The 16713-nt window shown below is 42.2% G+C and overlaps 1 protein-coding gene across 4 annotated transcripts in view; it reads right to left on the reverse strand.

Annotated features, from left to right (window-relative positions):
• Positions 1 to 16713, reverse strand: part of LOC111978074 (zinc transporter 6) — an 83979-nt gene that overhangs the window by 35763 nt on the left and 31503 nt on the right. For all 4 annotated transcript variants that reach the window (XM_070448553.1, XM_070448551.1, XM_024007867.2 and 1 more), the window contains 2 exons: positions 5166 to 5208; positions 4917 to 4982 (listed from right to left, as the gene is read on the reverse strand). In XM_070448553.1, the coding sequence (XP_070304654.1) occupies positions 4917 to 4982; positions 5166 to 5208 (109 nt within the window). The remainder of the gene's footprint in view (positions 1 to 4916; positions 4983 to 5165; positions 5209 to 16713) is intronic.

Here is a 16713-nt window from a genome sequence, read left to right on the forward strand (position 1 = left end):
CCGGTGGAGGGAGGGAGACTCACGCACGCCTGTTCTGAAAGGCCCCAGAGTCTGCAACACCACTAACCAAGGGGAAACACCAAGCAAGTGACACTACAAAGACCAAGAAGCTCTCCAAACAGGTTGTGGAGAAGTACAGATCGGGGTTAGGTTATAAAAATATATCCGAAACTTTGAACATCCCATGGAGCACCATTAAATCCATTATTAAAAAATGGAAAGAATATGGCACTACAACAAACCTGACAGAGGGCAGCCCACCAAAACTCACGGACCAGGCAAGGAGGGCATAATCAGAGAGGCAAAAAGAAACCAAAGATAACCCTGAAGGAGCTGCAAAGCTCCACAGCGGAGATTGGAGTATCTGTCCATAGGACCACTTTAAGCCATACACTCCACAGAACTGGGCTTTACGGAAGAGTGTCCAGAAAAAAGCCATTGCTTAAAGAAAAAAATAAGCAAACATTTGGTGTTGGCCAAAAAGGCATGTGGGAGACTCCCCAGACATTTGGAAAAAGGTACTCTGGTCAGATGAGACTAAAATGTTGCTTTTTGGCCATCAAGGAAAACGCAATGTCTGGCACAAACCCAACCCCTCTTATCAACCAGAGAACACCATCCACACCATTTTTCATTGGCAGGGACTGGGAAACTGGTCAGATTGAAGGAATGATGGATGGAGGTAAATACAGGGAGATTCTTGAAGGAAACCTGTTTCAGCCTTTCAGAGATTTGAGACTGGGACAGAGGTTCACCTTCCAGCAGGACAATGACCCTAAGCATACTGCTAAAGCAACACTCGTGTGGTTTAAGGGGAAACATTTAAATGTCTTGGAATGGCCTAGTCAAAGCCCAGACCTCAGTCCAACTGAGAATCTGTGGTATGACTTAAAGACTGCTGTACACCAGCGGAACCCATCCAACTTGAAGGAGCTGGAGCAGTTTTGCCTTGAAGAACTTGGCAAAACTCCCAGTGGCTAGATGTGCCAAGGTTATAGAGACATACCCCAAGAGACTTAATAGCTGCAAAAGGTGGCTATACAAAGTATTGACTTAGGGGGGTGAATAGTTACGCAAGCTCAAGTTCAGTTTTTTTGTCTTATTTCTTGTTTATTTCACAAAAATATTTTGCAACTTCAAAGTGGTAGGCATGTTGTGTAAATCAAATGATACAAACCCACCAAAAATCTATTTTAATTCCAGTTTGTAAGGCAACAAAATAGGAAAAATGCCAAGGGGATGAATACTTTTGCAAGCCACTGTATATAGTAAAATACAGAATACCACCCAGCCCTACTGGCTGCATCTCACTGTAATAGGCTATGTTTTGGTTATTTGGATCTCCATTCACCTTTTGTTTACTGTTAATGTAACTAGCCTAAATATAATTTGTCATGCATTTTTTATCTGATATTTTGTTTACTAGGCCTACTACTTGGCACCGCTGTTTTATTCGGTTTGCATTCGCAGTTGTCAGTATTCTAAGGCAAACTGCTATTCAGTAGGCCAGTACTTTCAGCATTTAGTTTGCATTATTTTGGTAAAACAGCTGTGTACAGCTGCATTCAAATATGCTGTTTGTAATAGGTGAATGCCCGTTCTAGCTTGTAGCCTATATTCATTACCCAAACGGCCTAGCTGTAGGGCGCTGTCCATTGTGCTGATACAGAGCAGCAGAGATAAGCTACAACTTTCAAAAGCACTCAATGATCTCGGAGTCTTGGATTTGAATGTTACGTTTATTGTGGTGTAGCATGATAATATAAGCAGAATTCAATATAATTCCAATGCAAGAAGCCCAAAACATTTTGCCTCCTCGCCGATTTCAACTGCCCCGGTTAGTGACTTTATCCTGGCACTGGGTCTGATGACCATCTGTATAGCATCTACAGATGGACTATCCTGACTATCCAAATAAAGTGTGACCGAACACACACCAACACTGAATACACACAATACATGAGCAATCAAGTAAACCGACATAACTGAAAATACACATGACTGACATCAGAAAATGTGCTTTGTACCATGCATTTTCATTTAAATTACTGAAAGACTACTAAAATCCTTGAAAATAGGATTTAAAAAAACATTTGTCACTGATCTCATTGTGTCTTATGAAAACCTCAACAGAGAGGTAAATATAAACATTCTGTGAAACAATAACAGATGTCCATAAATAAAACAACATACAATGTATGAATTTTGGGACTGGGTGATATGACGCACAGGACAATTCCCTGTAAGCCTTAATGAAAGTGCTACTGTATCATTTTAATCCCAGATAACACAAATGTCCATTCATCTTCAAAAACTGTTCCCCTGACCGGGATACAAACCAGTACGCCATCTTCAGCCTCAGTGGTCTGCCCAAAACCCAAAGACAAACAACAATACTAATGTACATCAGTTGGGTTGATGTTTACTGGCAACTAGAATGTCAAATTAAAACTCATGTGTCAAATGTTGCATACCCAACTTCTGTTTTGCTAACACACCATAACACTGCCCACAAAAAGCAGAACACAAAAAGAGGGTGAGGCATCGCATATCCCCAAAATGAAGCCTAATGGGGTGTTTGGGCAACAGAGTGCCATGTCCCATTCTGTGGGGCCGTCAAGCCAACATTCAAATGTCACTGGGTCACTCTGGTGTTTGCCAGAACTGCAAACAGACCCTTTAGTTGAACTCAAACACACCCCTGTAAAACAAAGGCTCGATATTGACCCCCCCCAGCTCCGCCCACTAAGCCTAGCCAAGTTCACAGAGAAGTGTAGACTATTGTTTTGTTGCGAAATATTGTTTTGTTCCTGTTTGGATGCCAGGAAAAGTAGCGGCTGCCTTGGCAGCAGCTAATGGGGATCAAAATAAAATGCTAAATACTGCATTAGGGGCTGAGCAGAGAAGTGGAGCGTGGCTCCCAGTACTGTACTACTGTGAGCCTTTTGGGGGGCCCTAAGCAAGATTTGGTTGCCCCCCCCACCCTAAAATTGTTAAAGTTAATTTCCTGCAATTCTACACATCTTGCCATAGGCCGGAAAGAATTTAGCAATTGTATTAATCATTTCATGCAATTCTACTCATTTTGCCATGGGGTGGAGAGAAACATTTGCTGTTTTAAAGCGAATTATGAAATTCTACACATTCTGCCATGATTTATGCCATGTTAAAATTATAACTAACAAAATCAAAATGGGGGTCCCCTGGATGTCAGGGAGCTGCAGAGAAGTGTACTGCTGTTAGGGGCTGAGCAGAGAGCGTCGTGAACCCATTAACTCACTGGGAGGGAAATCCATATCAATGAGCTCATCCTAAACTGACCAAAAACTGTGCGAACAAAACGGCCACAAACAAATTATGAATACGCTTTTCCTATATATTCAAAATCATACTGAATAATGTTAACAAAACAAAACACATCATTTTCAGTTATAAAATATTCTACTTTCTGTTTCACAAAATTTGTGGGGCTAACATTTTGAAAGCAAAGGCACGGAAAAATACATCTCAAATTCCATATCTCAGTATGTGATCATATACCCTTGTACATTTATACCAATGTTTAAGCCTTTCCAGCTGTAAAGGGGCAATCAGCAGTTGCTACATACATTTCTTCTTATACATTAATGATATGTACCCACTGGTTACTGAAGAAAATAACTTATAAATGCCTCATGAGCTTAGTTCAACTGTCGTACCCCATCAAGGCAACAGTAAACATGTTGTCCCTCGCCCCCAATTAGTGACAATTTTTAAAATGTATGTTGCATGGATTAATTAGAGAGAGAGACAAAAAACAATCAAGTATTTTTTCCCCTCACTTGAAACCAAAACTTGATAGCTCAAAATGGACGGGATTTCAGAGAACGGACTCCACTGCTTGATAGGAAGAAGCATTGATATAAACAGGATTTATTTTTATGGGCAGACGAGAGACAGTTATACTGATAGTAGTCTCGCTAGACTAAACTGAAAGTAACAGAATGGTCCCATGTCAATGAATTGACTGAAATATTCACATCGATCCACTGTTGTAGATCGTATCTATACAGTAGGCATGTAAGACACTCCTAGGGCATTTTAAATAATTACTCACCTTAAATTATTATCAAGTACTCGCAAAAAAACCTAAGTTGAGAATATCTAATGCATGCACATTTATGTTAATTTGCCTAACGCCAGCCAGTATATTTTTTGTTAGTCTTTAACAATTAACCAAGGTTTCTGATTTCATAACAATGAAAATAAGTGAACAGGCAGATGTCAGAGCTGTTGCAAAAATCTGAATATCAGTTTAAAAAAAAATATATATCTAAAAGCAGCAATTCTGGGGGCCAGAGCGAGATTTGCACATTGTGCAAAGTTTTGTGACAAAATACCAGGCGGTTATGTAGTGTCATCAAATCATATAGGAAGGAAGAGTAGCAGCATTATATATTTTTTTAATCTATTCCCCACCACAATTGTGGGGGACAAAAAGTATAATTTGCCAGAAAATGTAATTGCCGGAGCTTATAGGTCCTAACGGGAAACTTGCTGCTCATGAGAGGATGAATAGGTGTACAACATTTCATGACTGTAGCTCAAATGGGACAGGAGATATGTTTGTTCAAAGTTTGGAATTTCAGTCGATTACTATAGCATCCCTTGGGCCAATCAGAGTTATTTTGTAAACTAACTTGCGAACAGACGGAGACAGATCCATAGTCGTTGTCGTACCCCCAGGGGCTTAAACAACCTAAGCTGTGTTGGTATGTAAGTGTTGTATCACATACATTAATGCATACACACCACAAAAGAACACCACACATATTAATAATCAATACAGGCCAATGGAAACACGATCATCTAATGACTACATTTTTTAAAGATTAACAGTGGGGGCTTCTGTAGAATCAGTGTGCTAATGGACTTACCCAAAAGAGAAGAGCTGACTAGGCTTCTTCATTGCCACCCAAGAGCTCAGCAAACAGGTGATCAGACTGTGGGCCAACAGGTACACACACATAAGTCATCATGACTAACAACAACAGCTCAACACAAGCAGTTGCATAGCAGTAAAAAGAGCTCAACACAAATGTTAAGTACACAACTTAGCTTAGTGTAAAACTTCTTCAGACAGCGCTGACAAAACATAATGAACCCCAGGATTCCCACTTACTCACCTGAAGAGATCGAAGATGGTGAGGTACGTGAATGCAGTTAAGGCTGAAATGAAAGAGAAATAGATGATCATTGAGTGCTATATTTTAATTGAAATTATTGTAATAGAAATCAAGGAAATATTTTTTTTGCTCTGTAAAAGCTATTGCAACACGTTTAAGTAGGAAGCTGGTAGCTGCAATACACCAGTTGAAAGAATATAGCCAATTTTGGTGAGATAAACCGCAATTGAATATACTGTCAATCAACAAGACAAATGTTCTATAATGATACATTGGTCGTAACACCCTTAGTGTACCAGCCATTTCACAGACACACAAACATTAATATCCTCTGGTTGACAAAAACGGTGTTATTCCTATCCAGTCGAGATGACAGTGTAGCTGTGGTGTCTAAATTAAAATGCCAACTCCCACGCATGCTGATAGACAAAGCCAGTAATTGTGAATAGACTCAGTGAACAGGCCTTAACCAGTCTCCAGCCACCTACGGCTCCCCAATGTATCTACACTTTAAAAAACACAGGGAGTAAACTCCCTGGTCCTAGGGGGCGCTGTAGAGTAGAGAAGCAGTAGGCTGGATGACGAGGAGGAGACAGAGGTGGAGGCAGAGTGATATCCGCCGGCCTGCAAACCCGGCTTTATGTAAGCCGAATATGATGGAAAGATTAGCAAAGCTTTGCATGGAGAGGAACATTTTGTTTTCACACTGCTCTACCATGTTGACTAAATTGAGTTGACGTAATCCATTATCCGTTCACCCAGTGGATCTATCGGACTGACTGAGCTCTGCTTGTTCTGTCCAGGCCACGCTGCCACAGTGACGGCTCAGCACTGTGTCACTGCCAGAGCAAACAGGTATATGAGATCACCTCAAATAGGGTATCATCCCATATGGCTTTTCAACTGTGGCCCAATCCTATAAAATCCACTGTGGTACAGGCATTAACATTAGGTTTTAATCATGTGAATGTACTAGAACATCAGGGAGGACATAGGCTAGACTTGCCTATTGGTAAATACATTATCCAATTGGATGAGCCCTGGTGCTAAGCATGGGCTATTCACTCAATGATTAGAAGACGGACCATGTTTAATAAAACAATAGAGGGTGAGATTTTCTTCCGGCCATATCAGCTCAGCGCCTTTACAATGTACTTTACATCCATCACACAGTGTTCTATTCACGACACACTGCGTCCGTTAGGACACATATCCTACCCAATTGTCTGAATGAGTTTAATGCTAAGCGTTTTACACACTGACCCACCTGACTGTCTCTGCTCTCTTTTGTTTTAAAATAGACTTCCATCCAAATATCATGGATACAAACACTGGCACTCAAAACACTTGTCTGGTATCATGCAGCACAAGTACATTAGTCATAACTTCGGCTCCCTCCGGAGCTGAACCCAATATGTGAAGCATAACGTGTCCAGATTAAAGGTCATTTGTGTATGTTTGTAGACCTGATCAATGGGAGATAAAAGGGAAGGAGCAGAGTGGAGGAATATGACCCGGGAGCTGCATATTTAATGATGTCTGCAGAGCAGAAGCCCAAACAAGTCTGATCGGCTGACTGTGCCCCATGCCTTTCTGCCATCCCAGCCCCAGCTCAATCCCAGCCCCACCTCCTAGCCCCAGCCCATCAGTCGCACCCACCCCAGGGAACAAAATCCATTAACGGTATTAAGTGCTGCCTGGTTATCGGAGGATAAGCAAAAGTTAAAAGGGGCCTTTGGACCATTGTTGTGTATCACCTTTCCCTGGGCCAGGCCATGTTGGTTCCTAACTGCCTTGGCGCATAGACAGTTTCACACAGGTATACACTAGGGTTGAATGGAAGGAACCCGGTTTCTGAGATCAACCGCCCAAAACTAGTCCCTTTTCCCGGGATAAATAACTGCGAGAAACCGGTCAATTATAATAAATGATTTTTATCAACAGCATGACGTGAAATGGAACTGTTAAATGATATACAATGACTAAATCTGGCTTCTCTATGACCTTCTCTCTGCATGATCAAATCCTCAATGCTCATGGTGGGGACAGACAGCCCATCTCAGTTTGGAGTGCAGTTTACAATGGATGTAAACCTATCATCTCATCATGGTAACTTTTTTTCTTGTGACAGGTAGGCCTACATTTTAAAACAGCCTATCACTCAAATATCATTGCTTTAAATCAGAGCATGAGTGAGCAGTCTCTCTCTCAGCATCAATTACATCCAAAATAGATAGATATCTTGAACAGGATTTATCGAGATGTCCTATATACCTCTTCAGGTAATAAATTCAATGCAGTATTAGCCTTATATTTAGCTAATGAATGATGGGTTATGCATACATTTCTAACATAGCTTCGTTATTGCGCAATATGCACCCACCTATGTTCCGCTGGCCTCTCTTCCTAAAAAAAAGAAAAAAAGAAAAAAAAGAAAACACTCCTTAGCTCTTGGAGTCCCATGCAGGAAAAGCTAGACTAGAATAGCTTGCTGGACATTTTTTTAATGTAGCATTTCTTTTACCAATAGACTATTCGAAGAGGGACGCTAGCTTGTTGTTGTTTGCTGAATGTTAAATACAGCAGCCAATAGAACTCACGGGTAGTTTGAAAGAAGAGCGAAAGCGCGATGGCGGTAGGCTATAGCAGTTATTTATCCAGACCAATAACCATTCAATCTTCAATTTTATTTAACTAGGCAAGACAGTAAAGAAATATTCTTATTTACAATGATGGCCTACCCCCCCAGCCAAACCCTCCCCTAACCCGGACGACGCTGGGCCAATTGTGCGCCGCCCTATGGGACTCCCGATCACGGCTGGTTGTGACACAGCCTGCGAATGAACCATGGTCTGTAGTGACGCCTCTAGCACTGCAATGCAGTGCCTTAGACCGCTGCGCCACTCGGAAGACCATGAAGAGAAGTGAAAGCCGTCTGCATCTAATTCTAGTCCTATATTTTTCAAGCATGTCATTAGAATGAGGAAAATAAAGACAATGAAACGTATTTCACTTAACTGTTGAAAGCGAGAAAGCAATGAAGCAACAATAGAGAGAGGAGGAGGAGGTAGGCTAATAACATTAGGGGAAATATTATGAAAGGCATATCTGCGTCAGCCTACTAATTATAACAATAGGCCAAATTATATTTCCAAATTAAAATCAAATTCGCTAGCCTACACTTGTAACTAGAGGTCGACCGATTAAATCGGAAAGGCCGATTAATTAGGGCCGATTTCAAGTTCATATAACAATCGGTAATCGGCATTTTTGGACACCGATTGTGGCCGATTACATTGCACTCCATGAGGAGACTGCGTGGTAGGCTGACTACCTGTTACGTGAGTGCAGCAAGAAGCCAAGGTAAGTTGCTAGCTAGCATTAAACTTATCTTCACATAAATCACTAGTTACCTAAACATGGTTGATGATATTACTAGTATATCTAGCTTGTCCTGCGTTGCATATAATCGATGCGGTGCCTGTTAATTTCTCATCGAATCACAGCCTACTTCGCCAAACGGGTGATGATTTAACATGCGCATTCGCGAAAAAAGCACTGTAGTTGCACCAATGTGTACCTAACCATAAACACCAATGCCTTTCTTTAAAATCAATACACAAGTATATATTTTTAAACCTGCATATTTAGTTAATATTGCCTGCTAACATGAATTTCTTTTAACTAGAGAAATTGTGTCACTTCTTGCGCTCCGTGCAAGCAGAGTCAGGGTATATGCAGCAGTTTGGGCCACCTGGCTCGTTGCGAACTGTGTGAAGTCCATTTATTCCTAACAAAAACCTTAATTAATTTGCCAGAATTGTACATAATTATGACATAACATTGAAGGTTGTGCAATGTAACAGAAATATTTAGACTTATGGATGCCACCCATTAGATAAAATACGGAACAGTTCCGTATTTCACTGAAAGAATAAACGTTTTGTTTTTCGAAATTATAGTTTCCGGATTTGACCATATTAATGACCTAAGGCTCGTATTTCTGTGTGTTCTTATGTTATAATTAAGTCTAGGATTTGATATTTGATAGAGCAGTCGGACTGAGCGGTGGTAGGCAGCAGCAGGCTCGTAAGCATTCATTCAAACAGCACTTTCCTGCATTTGCCAGCAGCTCTTTGCCTGTGCTTCAAAGCATGAGCTGTTTATGACTTCAAGCCTATCAATTCCCGAGATTAGCTGATGTAACCGATGTGAAATGGCTAGCTAGATAGCGGGGCACACTAATAGGTGTTTCAAATCGGTGACTTCACTCGCTCTGAGACCTTGAAGTAGTTGTTCCCCTTGCTCTGCAAGGGCCATGGCTTTTTGTGGAGCGATGTCGGTAACGATGCTTCGAGGCTGTTGTCGATGTGTCCCTGGTTCGAGCCCAGGTAGAGGCGAGGAGAGGGACGGAAGCTATACTGTTACACTGGCAATACTATAGTGCCTATAAGAACATCCAAAAGTCAAAAGGTATATGAAATTCAAATGGTAGAGAGAAATAATCCTATAATTCCTATATAATACTACAACCTAAAACTTCTTACCTGGGAATATTGAAGACTCATGTTAAAAGGAACCACCAGCTTTCATATGCTCTCATGTTCTGAGCAAGGAACTTAAACGTTAGCTTTCTTACATGGCACATATTGCACTTTTACTTTCTTCTCCAACACTTTGTTTTTGCATTATTTAAACCAAATTGAACATGTTTCATTATTTATTTAAGGCTAAATTGATTTTATTGATGTATTATATTAAATTAAAATAAGTGTTCATTCAGTATTGTTGTAATTGTCATTATTACAAATAAAAAAAAACAAAACATTTTTTATTATATATATTTTTAATTATTATTTATTTTCGTATTAAAAATATATATATATATACAGTGGGAGAACAAGTATTTGAAACACTGCCGATTTTGCAGGTTTTCCTACTTACAAAGCCTGTAGAGGTCTGTGATTTTTATCATAGGTACACTTCAACTTTGAGAGACGGAATCTAAACAAAAATCCAGAAAATCACATGTATGATTTTTAAGTAATTAATTTGCATTTTATTGCTAGACATAAGTTATTGATACATCAGAAAAGCAGAACTTAATATTTGGGTACAGAAACCTTTGTTTGCAATTACAGAGATCATACGTTTCCTGTTAGTTCTTGACCAGTTTGCACACACTGCAGCAGGGATTTTGGCCCACTCTCCATACAGACCTTCTCCAGATCCTTCAGGTTTCGTGGCTGTCGCTGGGCAATATGGACTTTCAGCTCCCTCCAAAGATTATATTGGGTTCAGGTCTGGAGACTGGCTAGGCCACTCCAGGACCTTGAGATGCTTCTTACGGAGCCACTCCTTCGTTGCCCTGGCTGTGTGTTTCGGGTCGTTGTCATGCTGGAAGACCCAGCCACGGCACCCATCTTCAATGCTCTTACTGAGGGAAGGAGGTTGTTGGCCAAGATCTCGCGATACATGGCACCATCCATCCTCCCCTCAATACGGTGCAGTCGTCCTGTCCCCTTTGCAGAAAAGCATCCCCAAAGAAGGATGTTTCCACCTCCATGCTTCACGGTTGGGATGGTGTTCTTGGGGTTGTACTCATCCTTCTTCTTCCTCCAAACACGGCGAGTGGAGTTTAGACCAAAAAGCTCTATTTTTGTCTCATCAGACCACATGACCTCCTCCCATTCCTCCTCTGGATCATCCAGATGGTCATTGGCAAAACTTCAGACGGGCCTGGACATGCGCTGGCTTGAGCGGGGACCTTGCGTGCGCTGCAGGATTTTAATCCATGACGGCGTAGTGTGTTACTAATGGTTTTCTTTTGAGACTGTGGTCCCAGCTCTCTTCAGGTCATTGACCAGGTCCTGCCGTGTAGTTCTGGGCTGATCTCTCACCTTCCTCATGATCATTGATGCCCCACGAGTTGAGATCTTGCATGGAGCCCCAGACCGAGGGTGATGACCGTCATCTTGAACTTCTTCCATTTTCTAATAATTTCTAATAATTGCATTTTCTAATAATAACAGTTGTTGCCTTCTCACCCAAGCTGCTTGCCTATTGTCCTGTAGCCCATCCCAGCCTTGTGCAGGTCTACAATTTTATCCCTGATGTCCTTACACAGCTCTCTGGTCTTGGCCATTGTGGAGAGGTTGGAGTCTGTTTGATGAGTGTGTGGACAAGGTGTCTTTTATACAGGTAACGAGTTCAAACAGGTGCAGTTAATACAGGTAATGAGTGGAGAACAGGAGGGATTCTTAAAGAAAAACTAACAGGTCTGTGAGAGCCGTAATTCTTACTGGTTGGTAGGTGATCAAATACTTATGTCATGCAATAAAATGCAAATTAATTACTTAAAAATCATACAATGTGATTTTCTGGATTTTTGTTTTAGATTCCGTCTCTCACAGTTGAAGTGTACCTATGATAACAATTACAGACTTCTACATGCTTTGTAAGTAGGAAAACCTGCAAAATCGGCAGTGTATCAAATACTTGTTCTCCCCACTGTATATATTTTTTTTAATCGTTTAAAATCGGCATCGGCTTTTTTTGGTCCTCCAAGAATCGGTATCGGCGTTGAAAAATCATAGATCGGTCGACCTCTACTTGTAACTTTGTAGGCCACATGTGCTACACCAGAATCGCATGTTCACTCAGCTTTATCATGGTTTGAAAGAGGTGCGTAAATCCAGTCCAGATAATACAATTCACACCCAAAAAGACTAGCCTACTGGAGCTTTACCCAAGAGAGCATATAGCTAGCTACATCTATGGGCTTTTATGTTTTTCTGTTGTGCATAATGTGCAGTATACTGCAGTATACTGCTCTCTTGGATAACGGCACAATCATTTGGGCTTTTCGAGCTTGGGCTCATAAAATATCTTTAATGTAGGGCTCATAAAATGTTTTTAATGTATGGCTCATCAGACCAGAATTTTCGATCAAAGCCTATTTGTATGCTTTAAACTGAAACTTCCGGTTTGGGCGGGAAATACCAGGTTAACCCAGAGAAAAGTGATTTTTCTTGGGATGGAACATTTGTAAAATACCTGGAAAATATTCACCCTAGTATACACCCATAGCACCTTCCCCACACACAGTATCTCAGATAGGAAAGATTTGCTAACTGCAGCTGTGTGGACTGTCATTGCGCAGAGAAACACGCATCGACCGGGGCATCTCGGGTGTCTGTCGACGCGGCACATTAAAACAACAATAAATCGCTCCATATGTAAACTAAAAGCTTTATTGACTTACTACATAGAAACACCTGGCAGGGGAAATGGGAGCTGTGCAAAGGAAGCTGCTGCTGGTCTGGGCCAGTGCTGACAGCCACGGGGGGGGGGGTGACCAGGGAAACACACTCAGGGCTGCCTGCTACATAGCATTGAGAGCTGAGAGCACACACACTCACACTAGGAATGTGACAAATGTGATTTTTATTAAATGTTTAAACTAACCTTTTTTAATAATTTAATTGATAAAAAAAAAAGCATGACATGACGTGAATTCCAGGGCCCCCATCATCCGATCTGAAGCATGAAGTCACAAGCCCTGGTCTACCCTAGAAAGCCTATATAAATGATAAATTACCAAAATCGCCAGAACGGCCAAGCACCAACAACAAAAAATGGATGGACGTTTTGGCCTCCAGCAATACGGCGCGCTTCAAATTCAAATACTTCCGGCTTCATGCGCCATCGGGGGTTTTCCACAGGAATACGTGGATGACGTCTGCGCTATCACTATCTACTGGTGATTTCGATGGTGAATTCAAAATGCAGATATGGTCCTGCATGTGACAGCTAGGGGGCAATGTAGTTCAATCTACCGCAGTCATGTCTACCAGACGGCACTCACCTTAATGCTGTCCCCCACCCACTCAGCAACGATGGTAGTTGATGCCGTTTTTAGGTTCCCTGCTGTGTGCCTCTCCTCCATGATCACAGTGGTCAGTAGATGGGACTTCATGTCACACTTCTCATCGATGTGATGGCTCGTTGCAGCGATGTATGACAGTGTGTTCATAGACGTCCAACAATCTGTTGTTAACGCTATGTATGTGGTTTGAGAGCTCGCACTTCGGACTTGCAGAGCAGTCATTGTACAATTTCTCCACACGTTTTTCGACATGGTATCTGGTAGCCTGGTTCTAGATATGCCCTCAGGGCATTGAAGCCGACATCCTCTACCATTGACAATGGCTGCATATCAAATGTAATAATTTCTGTAATCAGCGCTGCGATTTTCTCACTCCATCCCTTATCGTACTTTTGTGTGACGAGCCTGTCGAATGTCTGTTGTTGGGGGTCTGCGCTGCTAACAGCAACGGTTTGGGACTCACGGTGCCACCCTTCCAGGGAAGCATTGCACCTGTACTGACACCGTAACTTAATTGCAAAGTTGGCATTTCACCACCTTCTTATTGAACTTATTGTCATATAAGCTGGTGTCGCTTCCCTGTCTCACTGCCATTTTTCTGTTGATGACAATGACGTGGCAAATAACTTGAAAGATGCATATCACCTCCTACTAGCATTACAGTATTGTATTAGGTATTTGTAAAAAAATATATACACTGCTCAAAAAAATAAAGGGAACACTAAAATAACACATCCTAGATCTGAATGAATGAAATATTCTTATTAAATACTTTTTTCTTTACATAGCTGAATGTGCTGACAACAAAATCACACAAAAATGATAAATGGAAATCAAATTTATCAACCCATGGAGGTCTGGATTTGGAGTCACACTCAAAATTAAAGTGGAAAACCACACTACAGGCTGATCCAACTTTGATGTAATGTCCTTAAAACAAGTCAAAATGAGGCTCCACGTGCCTGTATGACCTCCCTACAACGCCTGGGCATGCTCCTGATGAGGTGGCGGATGGTCTCCTGAGGGATCTCCTCCCAGACCTGGACTAAAGCATCCGCCAACTCCTGGACAGTCTGTGGTGCAACGTGGCGTTGGTGGATGGAGCGAGACATGATGTGCTCAATTGGATTCAGGTCTGGGGAACGGGCGGGCCAGTCCATAGCATCAATGCCTTCCTCTTGCAGGAACTGCTGACCACACTCCAGCCACATGAGGTCTAGCATGGTCTTGCATTAGAAAGAACCCAGGGCCAACCGCACCAGCATATGTCTCACAAGGGGTCTGAGGATCTCATCTCGGTACCTAATGGCAGTCAGGCTACCTCTGGCGAGCACATGGAGGGCTGTGCGGCCCCCCAAAGAAATGCCACCCCACACCATGACTGACCCACCGCCAAACCAGTCATGCTGGAGGATGTTGCAGGCAGCAGAACGTTCTCCACGGCGTCTCCAGACTCTGTCACGTCTGTCACATGTGCTCAGTGTGAACCTGCTTTCATCTGTGAAGAGCACAGGGCCCAGTGGCGAATTTGGCAATCTGGTGTTCTCTGGCAAATGCAAACGTCCTGCACGTGTTGGGCTGTAAGCACAACCCCCACCTGTGGACGTCGGGCCCTCATACCACCCTCATGGAGTCTGTTCTGACCGTTTGAGCAGACACATGCACATTTGTGGCCTGGAGAGGTCATTTTGCAGGGCTCTGGCAGTGCTCCACCTGCTCCTCCTTGCACAAAGGCGGAGGTAGCGGTCCTGCTGCTGGGTTGTTGCCTCCTACGGCCTCCTCCACGTCTCCTGATGTACTGGCCTGTCTCCTGGTAGCGCCTCCATGCTCTGGACACTACGCTGACAGACACAGCAAACCTTCTTGCCACAGCTCGCATTGATGTGCCATCCTGGATGAACTGCACTACCTGAGCCACTTGTGTGGGTTGTAGACTCCGTCTCATGCTACCACTAGAGTGAAAGCACCGCCAGCATTTAAAAGTGACCAAAACATCAGCCAGGAAGCATAGGAACTGAGAAGTGGTCTCTGGTCACCACCTGCAGAATCACTCCTTTATAGGGGGATGTCTTGCTAATTGCCTATAATGCCACCTTTTGTCTATTCCATTTGCACAACAGCATGTGAATGTATTGTCAATCAGTGTTGCTTCCTAAGTGGACAGTATGATTTCACAGAAGTGTGATTGACTTGGAGTTACATTGTGTTGTTAAGTGTTCCCTTTATTTTTTTGAGCAGTGTATATTAAAAGCCCTATATCCCTAAACAATTTATTCATTTATTTATAAACGATAACAATCCCAACTTTGTTTAAACGTTCACACGCTTCACACACATTACCTTCACACACACACCCTAGGGCCCAGGGGGAAAGTGTGTCATAACACACCACATATAGTTTTGCACACAAACACAAGTGTGTGTGTTGTATATATATTTACACACTACACACAACACACACACACACACACACACACACACACACACACACACCACACACACACACACACACACACACACACACAACACACATACAGTGGGGAGAGCCAGAATTCTTACTGGTTGGTAGGTGATCAAATACTTATGTCATCCAATAAAATGCAAATTAATTATTTAAAATCATACAATGTGATTTTCTCGATTCTCTCACAGTTGAGAAGTGTACCTATGATAAAAAATTACAGACCTCTGCAGCTTTGTAAGTAGGAAAACCTGCAAAATCGGCAGTGTATCAAATACTTGTTCTCCCCACTGTGTATATATTTTTACATACATACACACATATATAAAACACGACGTGTGATGAGATAGAGGTGAACCATCAAACTTGACCCATCAGTAACCAAAACCTGAAGCTAGCTGTGACTACTAGCTCTCACGAAGAACTTTCACCAGACCACTAATAAATGGAGTAACTGCTTGAAAGAAAACCTGACCTCTGAGATCAACATTATATTCACCATTCAGTGGAAACAAAGTGAAGATGGGTACACGACTGATTTAGGAGGATAGTGTTATGATAATGGTCAAGGTATAGTGTTGTAACCACAGAATTTAATGAGATTGTATTTTTATGGTTTTAACCACATCTTTAAAAAGCTGCAGTTCTATGTAAAGATTTCTCACTTGGTCACTCTTGACAGTTGGTGTTTCACAGCGCAGCACAGCCTAAAGACAATTCTAGTTGTATCAAAAATATAAAATAACTACCTGCCCGTCAATTCTCACCTTATTCCAAAGTTTAGTGTAATTGAGCACCCCATCCCACCCCCCTTATACAAGGTGGCCCTACTGTTGTCAGAGTGACAAGCTACAACTGAATCCTGATGGATGAGGCTAGTAGGATGTAGCCCTCTGAATAGGAAGACATGGGTGAGCAGCACATAGTTTTTTTCCAATAAGGAATAGGCTTGTGTAACGCGAGGCTACAGATGGAGACTGGAACTCTACACTTTAAGTAGGCTGTCAGAAATGAATAGGGGTACAAGGACAGGCCCTGAGGAGCTTCAGACCAGCTTGTAGTGATATCGTCCCTGCCCTGGAGACAGGAGAGCGAGCTCCCTGCTCCAACCCTGAGCTGAATACACTCTGGCCAGACTTGGCTTGGATAGGCTTCTGTTGTCAGGGTGGATCTCAGTCTGTGCCTGTGGAATGTCTTAG

The sequence above is a fragment of the Salvelinus sp. IW2-2015 genome, linkage group LG18, assembly GCF_002910315.2.
Source record: "Salvelinus sp. IW2-2015 linkage group LG18, ASM291031v2, whole genome shotgun sequence".
In the NCBI taxonomy this organism is placed as follows: domain Eukaryota; kingdom Metazoa; phylum Chordata; class Actinopteri; order Salmoniformes; family Salmonidae; genus Salvelinus; species Salvelinus sp. IW2-2015.